The 24,601-nt window shown below is 38.0% G+C and overlaps 1 protein-coding gene across 3 annotated transcripts in view; it reads left to right on the top strand.

Moving 5' to 3' along the window:
• Window positions 1-24,601, top strand: part of PDE7B (phosphodiesterase 7B) — a 290,370-nt gene that overhangs the window by 67,110 nt on the left and 198,659 nt on the right. For 2 of the 3 annotated variants that reach the window (XM_045524587.2, XM_045524588.2), the window contains one exon: window positions 22,037-22,097. In XM_045524587.2, coding sequence (XP_045380543.2) covers window positions 22,037-22,097 — 61 coding nt within the window. Of the gene's footprint in view, window positions 1-22,015; window positions 22,098-24,601 lie in introns of those variants that run through there. The other variant, XM_010965616.3, reaches the window with a different exon arrangement.

Below are 24,601 nucleotides of genomic sequence, written 5' to 3'. Positions count from 1 at the left end.
ACTCACTGAAACTATCCATTTCTACTGTGAGATAAGTATTGAGTGAAATGTCATCACAGTTTTCCTGCATACACGTATGACTAAAGAAGAAAAAGGAAAATCAACAGTAGTGATACCCTCAGAATTTTGAAGTTGTAGATCTTATACATAATCTTAGTCTTTGAATAAAATTATCACTTCTGTTGGATTTGTGTTCTTAGATTATTCTCTGGGTTATAATATCATGCGTCTGCTTTTTCAATAGCAGCCTACTCATCTAATATACTTGCTAGCACACAGTTGAATGAGCTTTTTCTGGAGAAAAAAGTGTTTCTTCTCCACATACTATATAAAACTTTTTGTCATTGCTCCAATTTTTTTCTATAACATTTATGCTAAATTAACCTGAGAATCTTATTTTTATGTTCAAGCTAGTTTGTTTAAAAATAACATTGTAACTTGGAAGCAAGTATAGAACTACTGTGAAAAAACTGTCACAGCCTAAAATACTATGAGGACTTGGGTAAATTTTATCACTGTACAAAGTAGATCTTGTAATTAATAACAGTGCAGTTTCCAAGTGGCTCTCTGGGAGATTCTTCTGCACTTGTCTTTCATTTTGTTTATGGAATGGTGGACAGTGGTGAAAGAATCCATTGATGCCAGAAAAAATCAAGTTACTGTTTCATCTTTTTATGCTCTTATCCATTCCACTGTCATTTTCTTTCCAAATTTTTGGTTTTAAAGGATAACTTAGTTCTAATTTAAAAGTTTTTGTTACATTGTTTTTTCAATTGGGGTCACGTTGATTTAAAACATTATATGTTTCATGTATGCAGCATTATATTTCAACTTCTATATACATGGCAGTATACTCACCACCCAAAATCTAGTTTCCATCAATCACCACACTGTTGACCCCCTTTACCCATTTTTTTTCCCACCTTGACCCTTCCCTTCTGGTAACAATTACTCTGGATTCTCTGTATCTATATGTTTGGTTTTGTTTGGTTTGATTTGTTCATTTAGTTTGTTTGTTTGATGTTTATATTCCACATATAAGTGAAATCATACAGTATTTGTCTTTCTCCGTTTGACTTATTTTACTTAGCATAATACTCTCAAAGTTCATCCATGTTGTCACAAATGTTAAGATTTCATCTTTTTTATGTCTGAGTAGTATTCCATTGTGTATATATACCACATCTTTATCCATTCATCTGTTGATAGGCACTTAGATTGTTTGTGTATCTTAGGGCCATTGTAAATAATGCTGTGATTAATATAGGGGAGGATATATCTCTTCAAATTAGTGTTTTTGTTTTTTTTGGATGATCACTCAGAAGTGGAATAGCTAGATCATATGGTAGTCTTATTCTTAATTTTCTGAGGAATCTCCATAATGTTTTCCATGGTCACTGCACCAATTTACATTCCCACCAATATGGGAATGGTCTGGGCACTTATTACCAATTCAGAGATTGATTCAGCAGATATGTGGGGGAGGTGGGGTGGGGATGATACTGGAATGTGAAATGTTAATAAGCTCCCACTCTGACACTGTGAACCTCTACCCATTGAGAAGTCCATTAAGGGCCAGTATTGCCAGCCATCATTGAGGTCAAAGTCCTTTTCATCTTAAATACCTCTTGAAATACTGCCTTTAAGGTCATTGAGCTGGATCCTTACACTGCTGGGTCTGAGAAATGATGGCCAATGATTCTTACAAAAATAGCAACTGGCATTCCATATATTGCTGTTCAGAGTAAATTATTTAGATTTTTTAAATTCACTTGTGAATTTTAGAATTGAATACATAAATCATAAATCCTGGTACATGTGTAAATGCAAAGTCATTGTGAAATGCATGAAAAGTGTTGGGCAGTATCTGTCAGGGAGAAAGAATTGCCTTCTCTCTTGTGTGTTGTGTTTGTGTGTGTGTGTGAGTTCACAAGAGGAATTCTTTGTCATAATGCTCTTCTACCAGACATGTATAGAAATTAAGAAATTGTTTAATTGTGCACACAGATTATGATTATTTAAATATGACTATCAAAACAGTCTTTTTGTCTTTCTGGGGTTTCTAAATCCTGTTGCTATGTGCCACTTAACTTCTGTCAATGATTAAAAACCAAATTGCCAAAAGAAGCAAATTTCTATTCGCAAGAAGTAAGCTATTAATAAGATGTTTTTTGACATAGTGAAGTGAATGCCAACACTGGGTATTTCTTAATAGACTAACAGAAGAGTCCCCAGAAGGCAGTGAAATATCACATAAAACTCAAAAAATATAAACCAAAACCAATATTTTGTTATCATTCCACTGGATTATATTACATCCAGATGGAAAAACTGGCCTTACTTAGACTTTTCTTGACTTCAGTGGTTTGTGTGTGTCCATCAATTTTAGAGTATATTTTTTATAGTTCCTATCTCGCTAAGGTAGAATGAAGTCTTAGTTCTAGACTATTTCTCTAGGCTACCATCTATAATACACAGTGCTATAATGAGTCACATTATATTTTTAAACAACTATTTTCAGTATATTTCTAAAAGTACAGTAATTCCTGTGGTCCATAAGGTTAGTTATATTTGTTTATACTGTTGTTGGGAGGAAAACATTTAGTTGATAGTATATTTTGAATATTTTTCTGAAGTGTAAAAGTTGGTAAGATGAGTGATGTCTTACAGAATCACTGGGAGATTCCCTTTTTTGTTAAAGATACATGAACCCTGCCGATTATAAATCTGGTCATTGGAATATAATATTCAAACTCATTTTCCTAGCTAATTTCAGTCATTTTTCTTGAACTAAAATTATTCTTTTGGAAAAAAATCTGAATACGTAGTCACTAAATGGCTTACTCCTTAGAGAACAGTATCCTGGTCTGACTGCCTTTCTGTGTACTTGATTTACCTTGCTTGTGGCCAAGTCTGTAAAATGAGGCACACAAGAGTTATTGGAATAAAATGAAGTAATTTTCAAAATTGAAGGACTAAGAGTGCTAAGAAACCTGCCTAAGGTCACAGAGCTGGACCTGGGACTTGGAGCAATTCAGAGGTCTGCTCCAAGGTTTGCTTATTTCTAGACTATGTTTAAAAGAAAATCACAAAAGGAAAAAAAAAAAAATTAGGATCAGAAGGAGGTGAGAAATATTTAGTCCTGTTCTTCTGTTTTCCCAGTGAGGAAGCTAAGGCTCACGAAAGCCACAGGATTTGCCCAAGATCAGAGCTTACTCTAAAACCCTGATCTCCTTACTCTTAGAAATGTGTTCTGCTTTGCCAGCATTGCCCAAGGTAACATCAAAGGACACTAGCATCAGCATTACCAGGGGTGCTTCTTGAATGTTTAAATTTCTGAGTCCTTTGCTTTTTCTTCTCTCTCATGGTAGAGCCCAGGACTCCCCATTTTAACAAACACATCCGATAACCTTTATGCCAAATAGAGTTTGAGAATCAATGCATCTTGCATATCACATTTTTTAAGGAAAATGCGAAATGTTATCTTTACATACAAAAAGTAATATGAAATAAAACATATATTGAAGTAGGCAATTTGGAAAGCTGATCCAAACTAAAAGAGATTAATTATGAGAGCCTTCTCAGAGGAAGGCATGTGAGCCAGTGAAATGTGCAGTGGTCTTTCATTATTGAGATTGGATGAAGTAAGAGTTCATCTGGGATGAATGCACAGAAGTGGATATGAATAAGTCACATATAAATATATATATATATAGAGAGAGAGAGAGAGTGAGAATATTCTATCAGTGGGATCTAGGAATCATTTTGGAAGTGAGGGAAAAATAAGATTACAGGGGAAGGGGTTCTCATGAGATAAATGTTACTGTGTTAACTGCCAAGTTTTCATTCTACTAGAAACCTTGGAATTTTACAAGTGTTATTAGTAATGAAATGAAAAACACAATAGCAAAAACAAATGCATGTTTGTTATTTCTATTTGTCAGAGATTTAATTCAACAATTAATTGTGTTATCTAGGCCAAGTTGTGGATCCAAAGAGAAAAAATACTTCCTTCCTTTAATGAGCTTAAATCTAAATACGTGTAATGAATCCTAACATTAAAATGTTGCTTATAAGGTAGACAATGCAGATTGAAAGATGCAAATTGGCATGAAAATTTGTAGAAGAGAGAAATCTGTAAATGGCTAGGATGGCAGTGTCACATGAGGGTTCAGGGCATGACATATTGGGAGGGTAGTCTTTAAACTGGATCTGATGGGCAGGTGAAATTTATTCATATACAGTGATATTTTGGTTTTGGTCACCTAAAAAGGCCACAGTCGCTGCTTAAAATTGAATTTGATTTTAAATTTCAGCCAATTAAAATGAAATCACCTCAAATAGAAAGTGTGTCTTTTTCTTAATTGAATTTATTTTAAAAAAACAAAATTTCTTTATTTCTTTTGTCTTGGAAGTAAGCAAAAAAGTAGAGTTTAGTTCAAAAACAAAGTATTAAAATCATAAAATTAACATGATAATTATGAGTATTTAAAAACTTGTAAATGATTAGATCTTTGCCTCTCATAAAAATTTGTAATTGCTTGCATAAATTTTTGGTTGTACGTATGTTTAATTATATATAACAATGGTCCCAAAATATATTAGTGTGTGCTGATACAGAGAAAGAAGATGTTTAGTTTTGAAATTTCTGACTATGAGGTTTTTTTTTCTTTAATAAATCTAAACTTTAAAATCCCAACAGATCATGCAAGTTATGTCTCTGTATTTATACAATAAGCAGAGGTTCAGAACTAAAACCAATCCCTGTATATTGGATTCTGCTCTTTTCTAATGATAATTTTGGGTGCTAATAGAAAGTAATAAGTATGTGATGGATCTAGCCTCGTTACTCTCACCCCCAAAAATCTTTGTTCTCCAGCAAGACAAAAACTCTGGTATCAAAAAAGTGTCAAGGGTTTTTATTGTTTATTTGGCTGTTATTTTTAATCTAGATTTTCTTATACTTTGGACACCCAATACTGTTTTGACTGTTCTTGGATTACCAGGTAAACTTTTGTGGGTGTTCCCTTTGTCCTGTTAGTATTGCATGACCTTCTACCTCTGCTTCCTTCCTTCCTTCTTTCATTCAACAAACATTTAAGTAGGAGACACTGTATAAGACACCAGGAAAATAACTGGAAAAAAGTTAGGAGAATTATCTTACTTTTACTCTAGGAAATCACATCAGTGTGATTAACGTGTCCATAGATGTCTGTCCTAGGCACTACCAGAGAGCGCTAGGAAGAGGCACTTGGCAGAACCTTAACATTGAAGAGGGGCTCCAGGAGGAGCAGGTTATGTCAAAGCTGTAACCTGAAGGACAGATAAGGAGGAGCTCCTTGGTGAAGGTGCAAGGGCCTCCAGGAAAGGTAGGTAACTCAGTAAGCCTAGAGCAAGTGTACAGCTGGGGAGCAAGAGCCAGTGGACAAAGGGCCTTGTGTGCCAGACCAAGTATTCTAGGTTATTATGATGGAAAAAGTGGCCGTGGAAAACTTTTAAGCAGAGAAGTGATGGACTCAGACTCTTAGACCATTCTAGCTGCTGTGTGACCATTAGAATGGAGGGAGGCGACACTCAGAAAAGATTTATTAGGCAGATGTGCAAAATCTAAGCACAGGACGAGAGTGCTGTGGGAACTGAGCTGCTGGCAGCGGGACAGGGGAAGGTAGATGGATTTGAGAAGTAGAACCAAAAGGACTTGAAAATTCATTAATTGTTTTGAGGCTGAGGGAGGTAGTGTGGGAGGCAGTGAGAGAAAGGGAGAACTCAAGTAAGACACCTAGGATTCTGGCTTGGGCAACTGAGCTACAAAATAAGGGAGAAATCAAAAGTGGTATAAAGTTATTTTCAAGATATTCAGTTGCCAGATATTTTAGTGGTGCTTGCACGACCAGGACTTTAATATACATTTACTTTATTATTCACCATAGGATTTCTGGGCTACTTGGAGTTATATTTGTAATTGAAAGTCTGTGTTATATTTCATTCTTTTAAAGTATCATTTGCCAGAGCTCTTTGGCTTTATTATTCTGACCATCAAAATAGTTTCCTTATGAGGAATCATTCTTGCCAACTCATTTAACCACTTATTTGAAACATCAGTTGTTAATAGGTTGGCTGATATTTTATCTTCCTTAAAATTTGTCTTACATTAAAGGTTTTGCATATTAAAGTTCAGAAAAGATGTTAATTTTCCTTTTGAGAGGGTAAAAGCTACATAAAGTTCTAAAATTTGAAAATAAAATAAAGACTAGTAATTACTTCACATAACTAACACATATGCTCAATAAACAGTTAAAGATACTCAAAATCAGATCTTGATTTTTAGAACTTTATTTTTAACCAAATTTTGTAATTTTACTCCTTTTTTCATCAATTTCAACTAAGTGCTCTCTTTAAAAGAATATTCTTTATCTGATGTGGGTGATAGCATATGAAGTACTGATGACGTATTTGTAGAGATGACATTGAGAGTGTTATTCAACATCAGGCTCATTCGTTTTGAAAACAACAAAAGAGTTACTCTTGGGGTTTAGATGAAGAAATGTTTCAGTAACAAAGGGCTCTAAAAGAATGTTGGCAATGATAGAAGTGAAAGGTATGAATGGTAGCAGGCCAAGAAAGCAACTGAATATTACTTTCTTGATTCCAAAAGTTTAGTATTTTCACTGGTAATAAATGAGTAACAGTGATCAAAATTTTTTCTTGGACTAATAACAAAATATATTCCAGAAAGTGTTACAAGAGAATGTGTCCTCTCTTAATCACTTCAAAATAAATAAGAGATTTCAACATGAAGACCATAATTCAACAATGAGTTTAGCAGTGTGTACTATGTAATATTTTTGGAACATTTTGAGGTTTTTAATTCCAGACATTAACATTGGTTTAATACCATTTGCTATATATATATATGTAGGTGTTTGTATGGTAGTAATGAAATGTGTATAAACATGCACATATGTGCACAGAGACATACGTCTACCTCAAAATCTTTGTAGAGTCAGTCAGAGTAGTAACAGGCTTTTAAAAACAGAGGCTTGTAAAAATTATTTTCATTACTGTACACATAAAAACACACACCAATATATACATACTATGCTAGAGGCTGAATGGGAAATAAATGGGATAAATAAATAAAGTAGATCTGGAAACAAGCCTTAATCCAGATGGTCTAATAGACGAAGTAATGAAAATGCCAAGTAGAAAGTGCAAGTTTGTTACAAGAATTACAGGAAATTCAAGAAAGAAAAAAGCTTAACTTAGGCTCCAAAAGATCAGGTAACCTTCATAAAGGATCACCATTTTATTTGAATAATAGGGGTATTTGAACATATGGAGAAGGGAAGATAGATACTGAAGTTACAAAAACGAATACAAATCATAATACTGTTGAGCCAAGAACTTTACTGATAACATCTAATCCTCAGGACAACCCTGTGAGGTAGAGAGGTTTTACTGTATTAACTTAGAGAGGATGAAGCAAGTTCTGAGTGTTTCTTGAGGTCACATGGCTGGCAGACACCACCCATGAGCTGCTGGACTCCAAAACCCAAGCTCCCTGGTGCCACTTCCTTACACTTCCTCAAAGATTTGCAGGTACAAACTTGCAAGATTAACAAAGATTCACTTTGATTGGAAGGCAAGGTGAATTTCACAATATCCAGAATGAAAAGGAAGGCTTTTCCTTCTCTGTTTATTTGACCTGCTGAAGGCCAGAGTGTCAGAGTATAAATGGTATATGTTGTCCACTTCCTGTGTCCTGGGCTCCGCCCTAAGAACCTTATGTGTGTTACCTCATTTAATCGCCTAACAAGTCTGTCTTGTCTCAGTTTTTTAGGTAAGGAAACAAAGGCACAGAGAGACAGAATAAGCCAATTTCCAAAATCAAAGTACTAGGAAATGGTAAAGCTGGGATTCAAACTTACTGTCATGAGACTCCAGGCAAGAGCCTGGACTCTTAACCACTAAACTACAATGCACTGGAAAGCAGAGTTATGTGATATACATCGTGTGTGTATGGATACGATATATATGAATCTGTGTGTGTATGTGTATACACACACACATCTCATACTTACCGGTGATTCCCAGAAACGCCTGTTGACATGTCTGAGTTTAGTAGAATTTGTTCAACTGATGATTACATTCCTTGGTATGTGTTATTTTATTCATTCTACCAGAAATTAAAGAGCGTTTACTGGGTACTTGCTTTATGCCAGACATTCTAGTAGGTATCAGGATTCAAAGCGGCGACACACCCCTAGCCTTAAATAGCCCAGTCTTTTCAAGGCTGGTAAATTAATACAATGGTTCTCTATGCATTACTTTTATTTCTAAGGTTATTTGTTGTTATTGTTTCAGTTCCTTTCTTACTTTGCTAAAATTACACGTAGAAAACAGTTTTATGTCATTAGGTTGAAAAGATTCAACATAAGCAGAAATCTGCTAGTTTGTTGAGAATTAGTTAATTAATGAGCATTGTTAGTTGATGAATATGTCAAATTGCAGTGTCAGTTTCACAGGCAGATTTACTGGGAAGCTAATGAAGCTTGAGCTTCAGGATTCCTTGAGTTCACTGACACCAGTAAGAATTAAATCTCAAATCAGTGATCATCTGTACTTGTAAGAAGGCTGCAGAGAATCTTGAGGCAATAAGGTGATTAGAATGAGAATCAGAAACCAACAACACAGCCCCTCCTACCCCAAGTAATCCCTGAGTGACTTTTATACAGTTTTTCTTCTCAGACACTTGAAATACTTCACTGGTTTAACCATTAAGCATATGCTAACAACACAGAATACAGGTATTACCTCTATTGTCCTGATATGGACTCTGACAAGATTTAAAACAAAATTTGTACAATTGTTTAATTTTAGTCATATCTATCAGTGGAAACAGTTGCTGGTTGGGAATAAAAAACAAAAAAGAAGTATTTATGATTCTTGCTTTCCAGGGAATATTATCTTTCAAAAATACAATACTTGGAGAAATCTTTGCCTTTGGAAAATCCACTTAAACGAATTCGTAATAGATTGATTACCCAACCCCAGATGCCTTCTTAATGGAGTAATGGCATCAAAACTTGCAATCTGAGCTTATTTAAATTTTAAGTATAACTTTACTCATTTATTCTTCTCTTTTACTTTGAATTTATACCGTCTCGCAGAGCTTTTAACTTGACTGCCACGTAGTAATGAATGGATTGGGTATATTTTTTGTCCCAACTCATTCATACATTCTTTTTTCAAGCAATATTTATTGAGAGCCCAGAATGTGACAGACATTGATCTAGGTGCTGGGGGAAAGCAGTGAACTAAACAGGAAGAGTCTACCTTCATGAAATGAGATACATCCAAGAGGAGGTGCCTTTTTTTTAATATTGTTCTTTTCAAAGTATGTTGTGGGATTTAGTGAGTGATACCAAGGCAGAATATAACTGTTAGCAAAATAAACACTTATTTTCATGGATTTTCATTTTCACTTGCAGCTTATAAAACCTGTCAGTTATTTCTCCAAGTTTTCCAGCTCTAGCCTGGGGTTGCCATCGATTGCCAGTAGAATTTCCAGAAATCTCCTTTCCGAGGCCAGGTCCGTGTCTCAGAGCTCTCCATATGGAGAGATGGTCAATACAATTTGACCAGTAATAGTTTTTTGATTGTCTACGGGAACATCTGGCTCTTTGACCTCACAAGTAGTTATACAACAGGCCCTTATCCCTGCGGAAAAGTGTTTGTTCCTTTGTGGCTCAGAGGCCCTGTGTTTGCATGTTAGGCTTGATGTTCTGGAAGTCATTTTCTCTAGCACTGGGGTTATTTAATTCCAAGGACTGGTTTGAATTTCTTTTAAAACTATAAGTGTATAGGATTACATTTAATTGTTGGTTTATGTACAGGAGCATTACTGCACTGAGCTGCAGGGAGCACATTATAAATACTCCTTTGTCCTGAGTAAATATTCATTCAGTTACAGGCTGGATGGGGTCCCACGAATCTCTGAATCGTGACGTCTGTACAAGGATTTGGAGAGACTGCTGATATTATCTATTAAGCTTTTGCTGTCTATAGGGTCATATAAAGTAGCTTGGAAATTGCAGTGTAAATCAAGAAAAACAATGTCTGAAGCTTGGACGTGTCAACCAGATGGCTGGAGTGGAGCCATTGTGAGTACATATTGTTGGCAGCACACAGGTCAGACAGAAAGGCAGTTGTTCCAAGCGCTCAGTGTCGGCCTTCCAGGGGCAGTGGGAGGACAGAGTGGGGCATTGCTACACATTATGTCGGCCTCAAGGGCAGGAACGTGGAGTCCTGTTCTGGTTCAAATTTCACTCTGAAGGTGACAGTCGAATAAAGGAATGACTTTCTTGAAGTACAGCCTGCTTTCCTAGTAGTTTCTGAAGAGAACATTTTCAACTGTTAGAGATGGAGTTTTGTTCCAGAAGCCCAGTTCCTCCATCTCCTGGCATCCGGGGACTTGACTGCTAATCATTCCTCTCAGTGCGTTCCCAGTCCTCACCCTACGCAGGAGTTGAAAGGCCCTAGTCTCCATAATATACTCGTGCCAGACTTGGAATACAACACGTCGCAGTCTCATTCCCATGATTTACCTTCATAAAGGCCATATGGGTTACTCTAGATCCAGAAAAGTCCATCCTATTGTGAACACCCTGTGTGAGGTAATACTGGAGAGAGGGAATGGGTGAGTAGTTCTGAGGTGTTCCCTCGCTTCACTGATGCCGGAAGTATGCGTAGTATTAGGGATAAAAGAAATAATGTCATTAAACACTCAATCGTAAGATGGTGCTTCCCTTACATAGCAGAACCCTCTTCCCACCTACGGATACTGCCAAGAGCTGGGAAGGGCAGTGTCAGTCAGCAAACATGGCTGCTGTACATTGGTCAGCAAACAGTATTCCTGTTAAAAAGCTGGCACTTTGGGGATTTCTCTACTGCCTTGAACAGATGGCTTGTGACCTGCAGTGACTTCATTCAGATCCAGGGCCTGCAGAATCCAGGCTTGTGGCCAGTCACTAAATGGAGTCCCACAGAGCCGTGCACTATCTGGTCCCTGCCAACTTCCCCAGCCTCGTGTGTCTCCACTCCCCAGTTCTCCTGATTATCTGAACCTCATCCCCTTCTAGACATTCTTAACTTCTTCATTTCCTCAACCACCTTTAGGCTTTTGCACCTACAGTTTATGGTACCTAGAACAGACATCATTCCAGTTTGTCTAGTGCCTTCAACTGCTGTGCTCCCTGCCCCTACCTCCCCCATTGAGGATTTGTTTAATATCAGTTCCTGTCTCCCCTATCCAATCAGAATACATTATCCAGAAGTTTTTCCTCACCCATCACAATATGGCTAGTGTACTTTATCACCTAGGAGAAACCTCCACTTTCCCAAACCCGTTTGGGTTCTTCCTCCTTCCTTGATGCCAAGGATAATGGTGCATCAGTCCAGTAACCAAGTGGTCTATAGGAACCTCCTGCAGTCAACATCTCCACCACACAAAAATTATGGTTAATCCTCTTTAATTAGGACTTTAGACACACAAGATTTATTTGAAAATAATGTAATCAAAATAGAGATAGGCTCTACTGAATTTAAAAAATAAATTCAGCATAAGCAGCTAATTACAGATAGGTCAACATCTTTATTGAATTGGAAAGCCCCCAGTGAAGGTTTGCTAATGGTTATTTTGAATGAAATATTCAATAAAAAAAATGAAACTTGACTTTAGACCTTCAAGCTCTTCCCTTGCAGGACCTGGAGAGAGTTTTCTAGAAAGGATTGGTCCAGTTTTCAATCTGCTCTTTTTCCTCTGATTTCCCATTCATTCATTAAACAAATATTTGCTGGGCACTCCCATCTGACAGGTGCTGCTGGCTCCTGTCCCTTTTATACATGCTGCAGAGGACTTGAGGCTGCCCTGGGCAATGGCTTAATGTCCAAAATAAGGAGGTAACATGAGTAACACTGGATGGCAGTTGAAAAGGCCATGGTTTTCATGGTTTTTCTGCTTCTAAGTAATTTTATACTCTTAAAAAATAATTTAGTCTACCAAACACTATTCCAGATGCGCTATGTATATTACCAAGCACTATTCTAGGTGCTTTATGTATATTAATCCTCATTTGATCTTCATGATGAACCCACAATGTAGGCAGTAGTGTTATCTCCATCTAACATATGGGGAAATTGAGGCAAAGAATTATTGAGTGACTTGCCCAAGGTGGATCATTTAGTAAATATTGGAGTCTTGACTTGAAGTCAAGAGCCCGTACTCTGGTCGTCATTAGACCTTGGAATGGAAAGTCACCTGACTCCATAGGGACTTGTTTGTTTGTTACATTTGTAAAGTGATTTGGTTGGCCACAGTGGTCTCCAAGATCCCCTCCTAGATTAACACTGTTAATTTCTGGTACTGGAGCTGCCCTGTCCAAACTGCATATCCTCACACAGTGCTTCTTTCTTTTCCTGAATCCTTTCAGGTCTGCACCTTACACTAGACTTTGCTTCCTCTCTTTTTCTCAAATACTTCCTCAAAGGCTGCTACTCTCCCCAGTCCAGGCTTACTGCCGTGATCCTACCCCGCAGACCTCTGTGTTCTGGATCTTTGGTTTTACAGGTTACCCTCTGAGGGACTGGTGCTCTCCATTATGGGAGGAGCAATAATTTTCCCCTCATAAAGTCCCATGACTTAACAGTGGAACTGTGTTCTCTGTCTTGTACACAGTTCCACCAAATGGCTCTCTCCTACTTCCACCTCCTTACTGCCACAAAACAACATACACACCAGTCCCCATCGTGGGTTTCAGAGTACACAAGATGTTTTCACACGCATTACATTATTTCGATAGAAGAGTGAGCATTGTTACTCTCTCTGCTCTATGAGGAGATTCAAAAGATAAGATATGCCCCAGATCACACAACTAGTGAGGGATAGAGTTGGGATTTGAATCTCGATGCTCTTAAGTTTTTTCCACTATATGAACCAATCTATTCTCTTTCTGTACTTCTTTCCATTTTCTCTGACTCAAAGTGTCTAAAGATTTAACATTTCAAAGCTCACTATGTATAGTGAAGTGTTCATGGCTTTAGCTGTTTCCTTTCCCAGAAGTGTCTATCTTTCTCACTGAAAGCTAGCTAGTTATCAACACGTGGGGCTCTGAGAGGATGAAAAATGAAATTATATTACAAAATCCTGACCTAATTTTTGCTCTGTTTATCAATAGTTGTGGCATAGTTATTTGTGCCTGATGGAGGGGAATTCTCAGAGCCCATACCAGAACCTTTCCCAAAGTGCCTTGGACCATGGTCCCCACTCAGTTCCTGTAATGAGTGCATCAGAGAGATACCCCGGTTATCTTCCACGTGACATCAGCCCTCACAAGTAGATTCTGTGAGGATTGGGCTTGCCCAGAAGCTCTAGTCATTGTTTTGCATGATGAAAAATGTGGTTTTCGATATGCATTTGGATATGTGCGATGGAATTCAGGACTAAAAGTTGTGCCTGGAGAAAGTCTGCATGAGCTAGCTGGAGTGGGGAAAATCACCTAACAGAGTGACTCTGACCTTCAAGCCATCTGACCCCAGGATCTCCCTGAGAGGGTCCAACTGGACCTTAGCGATACACCTTTTCTACTGCCCTCTACTGTCCAGGGCCGAAATGACAGAAAACACAGTCCTGCATTCTGGATGTTTGTTTAATAACTTCAAAAAAAAAAAAAAAAAAACAAAATTACTCTTGAGCTGAAATCAGGTTTTCCAAGTTTTGGTTCATAATAAGTAGTTTTTAAACATTTAAAAATAGGGATGTGTAATAAAAGCTGAGAGACTCTCCAGAGATTGCCGCTGCTGGCGCTTCTCTAATAGAAAGCATACGCACTGAGCTAACATTTGACTGAAGAAGAAAACAAAGCTGTTAAAAGCTGGTAGGCTCATTTTCCAATAGCAATAGCATTAATATCTTTCAAGTCACTCCTAACCATAGCTAATTAGAGGTCTATGAAGGATGGCCCTTCCTGACGGGTCACCTCAGGTTAGGCAGCCTGCAGATTTGCTGTTGACGGCTGGCAACAATGGGTTTGTGAAGAATTTCTGCTCAGCTCGAGGTGATTATCCTTTTTTTTTTCTTTTGCTGGTGTGTCTCTTATTTTGACTGGCTGAGTTTAGGTTGGACACTGAGGCCCCGATTCAAAGACAGTGCCAGGTTGTTGCTGGAGATCTGCACTGACAGATTGTTGAAAACTTATTAGTCTGACGTTTTAACAGCCTGCAATGGGATGGAAATCTGCTCTTTCACTGGAAAAACTTAGAAAGGAAAACATGAGCTTGAGCTGAAATCAGCCCCAGGTCCAAATCGGCTGTCCTCTGGCACCAGAGTGCCCAGGGCTGCCACAGTATTTAGAGATGAAGTCCTGGCTATGCCACCCACAGGGTCGAAGGGACTCTGTCAAGTTGGAGACTCTGAAAATGCACCCTCCGGAAGCCGGAGAAATGATAATGGGCTGGACACTAGGTGCTAATGTCTTCAGCAGCAGCAGAAGTCGGCCTCACAGGATGTTTCAGCTGGGTGGTTAGGGGTTGTTCTTTTGGCCCTAGCCATTCTGCATAATGATCCAAGAAAAAGAAATAGGGAACACCTCAGGCCTGGTACCTTTTTTGAGGCAGAAATGTATAAAAAAGATTGTCGCCAATACTGTTGGTGAGAGATATCTGGTACCACTGTATTGTAATAGTTTGTCAGGATGCTAAAAGAATTCAATGAGCCTCTCAGCTCTCAAAAGCCAACCCAGCCTTGCCATCCCAGCCCACAAATACATATATTTTAAATCACTGTTAGCCCCCACTTTCCTCCCACTGACCTACTGCCACTTTGATTAAGCCTTCTACCTTGACCTACCACAACTTTGCTCCCATCCTGGGAGGCTACTGAAGGGTTTCTGGCCTTTGAACAGGCAGCTGTCTCTGTCTGGAGGGGTGGAGCCCTCTCTTTTGCCAGCCAATTTCTTCCTATCTTCCAGACAGCCATGTGGTGTTTCTTTTTGGAAGCCTTCTGTAGCCCCAGACAGTGCTGGCTGAGTGCCCACTATTTAGGGTGCCCATAGCCTTCTATGTTTTGACTTCAGGCCAGGCTATAAACTTCTTGAGGACAGGCTCTAGCCCAAATCTCATTTGATTTTTTTTTTGTCCCCACTCACAATACAGTGCCTGCACAGAGCAGGCACTTGATAATGGTATCTTCTTAAGTATTAATTCATTCATTCATTCATCCACTCACTCACTCATTTGATAGACATAAATGGAGTTCCAACCTTCTAGGCCCTGTTAGGCATTAAGGGAGTTCAGTCTTTTAATAGAACCTACCTTTTTATGACCTACAGACCTAAACCATTGTCTCTGCAGGCTGATCTTCCAGGATTTAATTAATACCCTTCAGTTCTTGGTTGGGGGAAAATGTGAGATGGGAAGTGACCCAGATATTTTGAGATGTCTTCTCAATGTCAGGTTTCCCCTTTCATCACCCCACTGCAGCTCACATCACGTGGATGCATCTAATGGCAGCACTTACCAGTGTGTATGCTTAAGTACACAGGAAAAAACTCTCTTCTCGTGCTACCCCAGATAATCCTAAATCTCAAGTGTATCCTACAGAATTGCAGTAAAGAATTATTTATTCATCTATTTAATTAACACTGGGAGTGCCATCATGCATTAGTCATCGTGCTCAAATAAACTGATCAAATAAAATAGACGCATCAGCATACAGACAATTGGCTTGTTCACTAAAAACCTCACTAGAGAAGTCCTCATACTGAGTGGCAAACTTGCAGAATCCAAGCACTTAAAGATGGGGTGAGGGTGGAATGAAGGCAGCCTGTGCTGAGGACTTGCCTCCTCCAGTTGTCACTGTTGTTTCTGCTGCACATGAGATGGGCTTCTCTTTCCATCAGTGACCATGGTTAGCACTTCTTCAGCTCAGTAAAACTCAGGGTGTTTTTCCTTTTCTTTTTGTTTTTCCTAAGATAGGTCTAATCATACGTCAGAGGCTCTTTTTGTTTTGTTTGAATGATCTATCAAGTATGGTCATGGAGATGCTGGGGTTTTCTGCATCTGCAGTAGCATCCAACACCTAGTCACCAGCTGTGTGAGTGTCAAGAGGCAACTGTGCCCATAGCGTTCTAATCGCTGGATCACTGCCATGGTGATGTGTCCTTGGATCAGTCATTCCAATGTTGATGGATGATGCCTCCTGTTTCTCCACTCTCCCAGTTGTGGCCTACCAGCAGCTCCCCTCATGAGTCAGTTTTGCATTTTGGTCTGTGTCATTCCTGGAGACTCAGCCTACAGCCTGCTCCTCCAATGATTTTATAAGCACCTAATTCCCTTTATTAATTTCCTTTCTGCTTAAAAAAAGCTATAATGGTAGGAAGGAAATAATCAAAGAATCACAGCCTATTAATTATTTGCTGATAACATTTAACATCATCTACTTGCAGAACGCAGTTATTGCCTCAGCTGATACTGGGGAAAACCTCCAAGCAACAAAGATTTGTCTTAGGTTTTATTTGTTCGCTAATGTTTCCTCCCATCCAAAAATATCAAGATACTTGACCTGAAAAGACTAGATGCTGCAGGCCTGCTGAGAGACTAAAACAGGCATACCTCAGAGATATTGTGGGTTCAGTTCCAGACCACCGCCATGAAGTGAATAGTGCCATAAAGTGAATATCACCATAAAGCAACTCACATGAATTTTTTGGTTTCCCAATGCATATAAAAGTTATATTAACATTATGCTGTCATTTATTAAGTGTGCAATAGCATTATGTCTAAAAAACAATGTGCATACCTTAATTTTAAAGTACTTTATTGTTAAAAATAAAAATACTTTATTGTTAAAAAATGCTAACCATCATTTGAGCCTTCAGTAAGTGGTAATCTTTTTGTTGAGGGAGGGTTTGAAATATTGTGAGAATTACCAAAATGTGACAGAGACACAAAATAAGCAAATGCTATTGGGAAAATGGCACCAATAGATTTGCTTGATGCAGGGTGGCCAAAAATCTTCCATTTGTATTAAAAAAAAAAAAAAGAATATGAAGGCTTATTTGAAGCAGGAAAAACATTAACTGGTTTAAGAAAGCTAGAAATGCTGCTAACTGAATAATGTGTAAACTTTCACTGTCTTTAAGGTTTTTTTTTCACTTCTTTTGAGTGTAGCATGATACTATTATTAATATTTGAATATTATTTTTATTCCAGATATAGCTTTCCCCTTAAGAAAATATTTGCTGAATACTTAAGTGTGATTTTTTTAATTACACTTAATATTAATTTTGCATGTTATTTTGAACAACTGATTTTATGATGATAGTAATGAAAAAAATACAGTCCACTTGAGAGAAATATAATTTCTTGTACATTTTGCCGGAACATGTAATTAAACTAATGAAAATTAAGTATTTTCACTATAAATGTTAATTTACTAGGACAGATGCAGTATTTTACAACATCCATCTTGCTCTTCCTGACTAAAAGGCAAATTTTAGATTTAATGTAGAAGATTCTTTATAAATAAAATTAACAACTAACTTGTGAAATATTCTGACTTTTAAAATTAGAAGTATTTCTTCACTTTTAACTCTAAAAAATAATATGGGTATTAAGATAAAATTATAATGGATGAGTTCAACTTATTACTTCATATTTTTGAATTGTAATCTCACCTAATGTAATTTAAATCAGTATCATTCTCATTCATAATAAATTAAAAACTAAATTTGCAGTGAGACTATGATGTAGATAATATTACTCTGTTTTGCAGATGGGAGAGCAAGTTTGGCCAAACTAAATAAATGACTCATGATAGTACAGTAAGTAAGTGCATGCAGCAACAGGATTTGAACTTGGGTCAGTCTAATCCAATGCCTAAGCTCTAATAGGTGGCAACTCTTGCAAACAAGAGTGGCTCATGAGTAAGAAAAGGGGATGTAAATAGACATAGTCTACTTGGCAAGGCAATAATGAGGCCAACAGTAGCCAGTATTTGGAAAGCTGTTCAAGAATCAGGTAAGCTGTCAGCTTTCATTCCCTTACTCATTAGAGTGAAGTATTCTATAGCGAGTGCCACTCTCCATGCCTCAACTTTCTACCTTCTTAAAAGAGTATGAGAGTGTGAGATGGTACAACACTTAGAACGATGCTTAGCCAACAGTAAGGGCTAAAGAAATTTTAGCTAGTGCACAAATACTTATTAAGGGCCTGGTATGGATAAAGCACCAGGTTATAATAATGAAGCATGTTAAAAACACTAACAATGAAAATGGTTTGATTCTTCATGGTCTATGAGAACAATAGGTATTACACAGGAGTTCATGTAGCATAGCCTGTGTGCTGTGGGAGGAGAGATTTGCCGGGGGCTCTTTCTGTTGCTAGCAGGATCCAGCCCCTTGGATGCGGATTTCAATAGCTGTGCCTTGTTATTTAGGGGCAGTGCTGGTTGGGAGAGATGAGCACAAACAAGGCAAGTTTGTCTCAGTATTTCAGGCACAGAAGACAAAACAAAGATGGGGATTCTATGGAGAGATGAGATTCCTAGAATCAGATAGAAGCCTGGTAATCAGAACCGGATCGAGGTCTGGGTCATCCACCAACAGGGTGCTGGGTGAGGGAGTCCCCGCACACACGACCAGGTAGAACAGAGAGGGAGGAGGGCTGCAGCAGCTGAGAACCCAAGGAGGCACAGAACCCACAGCATATCCTGCAGTTTTCTGAGACTAGGAAGCCGTGGCTTAGTTCAATTAATCTCCTGAACTGGGTCATCACCCTGGGTTGCACAGCAAGCAGGAACCTGGCAGCAAAGGCCCTGTAAACACTGGCATCAATGAGAAAAGGCACTAGAAAGCATCTGGTTTCTTTCAAGTCCTGATTCCTTTCTGGGCATGGCTTTAAAATCTGGTGCCATCGTCAGGTAACTTTATAAAGCAGGGCAATTCAGGCACTAGTTAGGGGTGCCTTAGATGGCCAGGGAGATGAAGACAAGGAAGAGTATGGCCTCGTGCTCATTGGAAGAGCCACCACACCCACTGTTGCTGCTTGGTCATTAACTTGTGTGGTCAGTGAACCCAGGCAGGCCATGGCTTTTAAGGAATGCATGTTTCACGGGAGTTTCAGAAACTTCTCCTGGGTTTGTCAGTATCCAGGAAAGAGTGCCCCCTTGGAACACCCACACCATCTACATCTTGAGGGGCAAGCATAAGACTTGCCTTTGGGCTTGGGTAGCTGTGGGAAGTTAGCCACCATCTGCTGCAAGCCCCTGCAATTAAAGAAGGAAAGCTCTTCTGTCCTAGCACGTATGTGGACTTACAAAGGCTAAGGGGTTGCTCCAGAGTTATTTCCCTGTAGGACCCAGAATATGGATTGACAGAGCATCCTTGTTTTACCAAGAAGCTGAAAACACTTTAGAAACCTCTGATCTTTCGATTAAAAATAATTAACTCTTTCAGGTCATAAAATAATACCACTTTTAAAAAGCAGGTAATGCAGGAAATGGATTCTACAGATTTGAAAGGGTTTAGCCGCTGCCAAAACACAAACAAAACAGAAACAGACAGTCGGATCAGACTCCACAGATCGTTAATCCTCGCATTTGCTCTCTGATCTGGCTTCGTGGCATATATTAGCGTCCTCATGTTATTTACAGAGAAATGAAGCCTGAAGAGATTAAATAGCATGATAAATATCACGTGATATTTAGTTCAGCAGAGTAGCCGGGAATAGTTCATGATATGTATTCTCCAGTTAGTATTCAGTGCCCTCTTGCAACCTTTGGGTGTGTCCAAACTTCCTCCTCTACAGTTCACTTTTTTGACTTGCCAAAGGGAGTCAAAAAAAGCCAGCAGCTGGCTTCCTTTTTGTGGTTCTGAGCCAGTTGTCCATCTCTGTGCACGATGTAGGTCATCATGGGTTAATTTGAGTATAAATAAGTCATCCTTTCCCCTCTCAGCCTGTGCCTCTGCGTACCACAGGGTTTCTTTAGGTGTAAGGAATGCAGATTCTCTCATCTGGGAATTGTTTCTCCCAGAAATTACTTTGTCTTATAATAAATTAAGTGTAGGTACAATAAAGATTGATGGGGGTGGAATTAACCATGTTGTGAACAGTGAAAGAAAGAGGAAAATGGACAAATGTAGCATGTCCTCGGTCTTCCTATAGACAGGAAATTAAATGGTGAAAACAAGTCCAGCCTGGTACTACTAAATGGCTTCCATAAGCCCCCGGGAGATGGGTGCAGAGAAGCAGTATGTGAAAGGTAATTTTTATGTTCAGAGTGTTGCAAAGGGGGGCAGTTCTTTCTTATGAAATATTCAAGCATAGAAAACAGATCAGAGAATAATTTAAGGAGCAAATCATTATAGAAAAAGATGACAATCCCTCCAACATTTCATTATTCCATATACCTTTCCACTACCCTGAATTTGATATTTATTATTCATTGCCTGCTTTCATGCTTTTTATGTAAATTAATATACCCCAAAACAGTATGTGCTATTTTTTAGATATTTTCAACTTCATAAGGAATATTTTTTTCTGCTTAACATCATACTTTTACATGATTTAAACATTATATATATTTTATATGATTTGAATATTATATAATGTGAATATTACATAATTATATATGCATATTATATACATATAATATATTGTTACACTATGTGTAGCTCTAATTCATTCATGTTAACTGCCATATAGTATTCCAATGTATGAATAACATATTATTTATCTATTTTGTAGCTGAACATTAAAGCTTGTCTAGTTACCAATTTAGAAAAGGATATCCATTTCTCTACATTGTTTATAAGCGTTGTTATTGCCAGATTTCTAAGTTTTGCCATGTCAGTGAGTTTAAAATAGGCCACATTTTACCTCTAATTTCTAGTCCCTGATCATTAGTATGGTTGAATATATTCTCTCTGTTTATTGACCATTCAGATTTCCTCTTCCATGAATTGCCTATTTATATCCTTTATCCCTTTTTCCATTGGATTATTTGTTATTTTCTTATTGGTTTTTTACTTGATGATATTTATTCTCTTTACCAAGCTGTGCAGTAGAAGGGAGATGTCACATCTGGTAAGCACACAAATGAAAAGTTAAACACTCAGTAGGCTGCTAGCCCCTGAAGTAGCAGCTATAGTCTGTAACTCTCCTTGTCATCCCCTCTTTTCTGATTTTTGCTTGAGCTCTTCTCTGAAATTGTAAGCAAACAGGTGGTAGGTCTTCATCACATATTTTTCAGTGTACATCACAGAGGCTGTTAAACTGTGAGACAGAGAGCTGGCTGGATCAAAGAGTATTTGTTTGTTCACATAGTAGCCATTTGTCAATCACATGCATAAATGTGGTCTATTCTTAAATAACTGATTGTATCTCTGGAGTTTGCCCTGCACAAAAATTTTAACAAGCAAGTTAAAGCAAAAATGTAGATAAGAAAGTTGATATTTCCATGAGTCAGTGGTTCTGGAAAAGCATTATGAATACCACTTCTTTATCATTTCCTTATTTGTTCAGAGTCCCCAAGTTCAGAGAGTTAAGTGGAGGCCACTTAGGTTTGTGCTTGAAAATATCTGCTCGATTGCAGAGTAGGTAGTTTAGAGTAATTTTGGTCCTGAAGAACCAATTTTGAGAGTGATTAACCTCAGATTATTAGATCTAGTAGACTGCATATCCTCCTTTGAAGTTGAAACCGTTAGATGCTAGTGCGTCTCTGGCCATGACTTCTGACAGAAGCCACAGAATCAGCTCTTCACCAGACATGAGGCATGCAAAACAGTCTATCCCCAATTTGTCTGTCAAATATTTTACTACTAGGAAAGTCTCTGCTCATGACATAAGTCCCTAGACTCGGTAACAGACAAAAACATGAAGAGTAGAATAATGTCATGGTGATGTCAGGTTGCATGGACATGTCTCCTTGGGAATCCTGATATGAAATCTTAAAATAACTATGGCTTCCTTTCTCTTGCAGAGGTGTGGCGAAATCTTGTTTGAAAACCCTGATCAGAATGTCAAATGTGTTTGCATGCTAGGTAAGAAGACTTCTCATTTTTAATCTATTAAGCATGTTGATGTCATGTGGACTTACTATTGTTCTGTTGCCTGCTGTCTCTTGTTCCATATTGCAGAAGTTAATGAGCTCTTTTACATATTTATAGACAACTATAACACATTTTCATGCGGAACACTTGATGATGAAAAAAGGTCTTGATTTTAAAAACTGTCACTAAGTCAGGAACCATGCTTCTGAGTCTTTCAAAAATTTTCTTGGATTATTTAGCATAAAATAGAATTGAGTTCCCTGTGTTCAGGCAACTGTGATGAAAAAGTAAGAAGACTCATGTTGTAATTCCTAAACTAGAGACGATAAGCTAGGCAGGTAAACTAAATATTTACATCACAGCACAAAGTCCTCACTTACAGTGCCTGGGAGAAATACACATTTGAACTAAACTGAAGTCAGCACTACAGTTACCCACACTGGATTCATAATAAAATTGCAGCATTATAAAGAATAATCCTTTGTTCTTGTAAGATAATATATCATCAGTGCCTATAACAAACTCTTTAAAATATCATTTTCTGTTAAGAAATGAAGTTGATGTTATTTTCCTCATTGTATAGGTTAGAAAACTGGTACAGAGAATATAATATGCACTTAACCTCAAAGTGAGAAATGGTCCAAATCATGATATGAATGTTTCTAAACTGTAAAATTTTAAAGCTAATGCTTATGTCTTATTTAAGCCACTAAACTACATTCAGTGAGCTTTTCATTATGTAATTATAGTGATAGAACAAAACAGTAGTGTGAATAAATAAAAATAACCCTTAAATTTGACTTTCACTAAAATTTCACCTTCATCTATTCCAACTTTGAGCCGTACTCACAAATAAAAAAAGGATTCATTTTAGCTTCTTCCATTTTCTCTGGCTACTTATATGTTGGCAACCTAGGTTATTGGTAAGATGACTCAAAAGCAGGCAGCAAGATAAATAGAAGCAGGGGAATATCTTGGTAATTTGTAATTCAAGATAATCAGATAGTAAATAATCATAGGTTGCTCATGACCTAAAACCAACCAAACAAACAAAAAAACACAAACACCATATTTTCCTAGTTTTCTGATCTTTCCTATTTTCTTGAATTAGTGTTTTAAATCTCTCTGTTGCTGTGTTCATATATGTTTTATTTTAATTAAGATGGTGGCTGTAAAGTAACAAATCCACTGGAAAATGAACATTATTACTGGAAGCACTTGAACAGTGAATATAGCATAGCATCCATAAATCCATTTCAAATATCCAGTATTCCTTTTCCTTATCCATGAAAATGCCTCAAAATGCTAATAGTGCAGGATGCAAACTAGATTGAGTTGGGGCAGAGACGGAAACAGAAATGATTCCTTTGTCCAGCCACGTGTCCCAGCTTTGGACTTGGGAAACCATCTCATTACCACATCAGATCTATTTATCAATTAAGTCATTTAATTTTCACTATACCAAAATAAAACTATTATGAATACCAGTACAGATGGATCAACCCGCCATTAGCACGTGTTCACCTGGAGGCCAAGGTCTGTCATTGCACAGCAATCCTGTGCAAGATAATGAAAAAGGAAGTGAAGTTGATGAATTCTTCCCTTTAAAGAAGCTAGGGAAATTCAAGGTGTAAACGTGTAACTCACTAAAACTGAGACCACATCTTGTATGTAATCGGGAAAGGGCATCTATTTAACACAACAGCAACCACAAAGTGCCACTTCACCACTGTCTGAGGTCTTAATTCGTTTGTTGCTTCTTTGGAGAAGAACCTGTGATCATGCCTTTATGACTTCTCAAAGCGTTTCTTGAGAAAACTTTGTATCTCCAACAGTAAAGGATAAGGAGTCTCTGCTATTTAAAGGGACTCAAGTTTTCTAAGTGTTGCCAGTCATGAATGTGGTTTGTATTTTTGCAGATAATGTTACAACATGTTTATAAATAAATCAAAATTTTCAAATAAGAAAGCCAAATAAATATGGTCTGCATTTCCAAAACTTCACCTCTGATCTTTATGCCACCCCAATATTGAGATCCCTGATGGAGGTCAACCTGGGACAGTCACAGCTTTAAGGTGTCAAGTTCTAGCTGCACCCCCTCTGATGTCCCCGAGGCATCCTCCACTCACTCCAGGTTTGGGGCACCTGCCTGGATCCCAGCTATGCACTGGTTCCAGCACATTTGAGATGGAATAGGGAAGCGGATCAGTAGCCAGCCACACCACGTGCAGTTTTCTTCTGTCCCACTAGTGTGTCTCCAGATAATTCTGAAAAACACAATCGTTATGCTTTGCATTGTTTACCTCACGACTTCTATGAACAAGCCATCCTCCCCAAACTCGGGCTTCTGGCTTATTACATCAAATGAGACATAAGTGTAAAATTCACTTGGAGTTACTCTGAAGCACTGAATTCAAAGCAGTTTTAATGTGGGAGCAAACTGTTGTCATGTATGGGTCCAGTGGGCAGTCCTGTCTACATTCAGGGAAATAGTA

Source organism: Camelus bactrianus, chromosome 8 (assembly GCF_048773025.1).
Source record: "Camelus bactrianus isolate YW-2024 breed Bactrian camel chromosome 8, ASM4877302v1, whole genome shotgun sequence".
NCBI classification, from domain to species: Eukaryota; Metazoa; Chordata; class Mammalia; order Artiodactyla; family Camelidae; genus Camelus; species Camelus bactrianus.
Note: the sequence above shows the minus strand (reverse complement) of the source record. Positions and strands in the feature narration are given on the sequence as shown.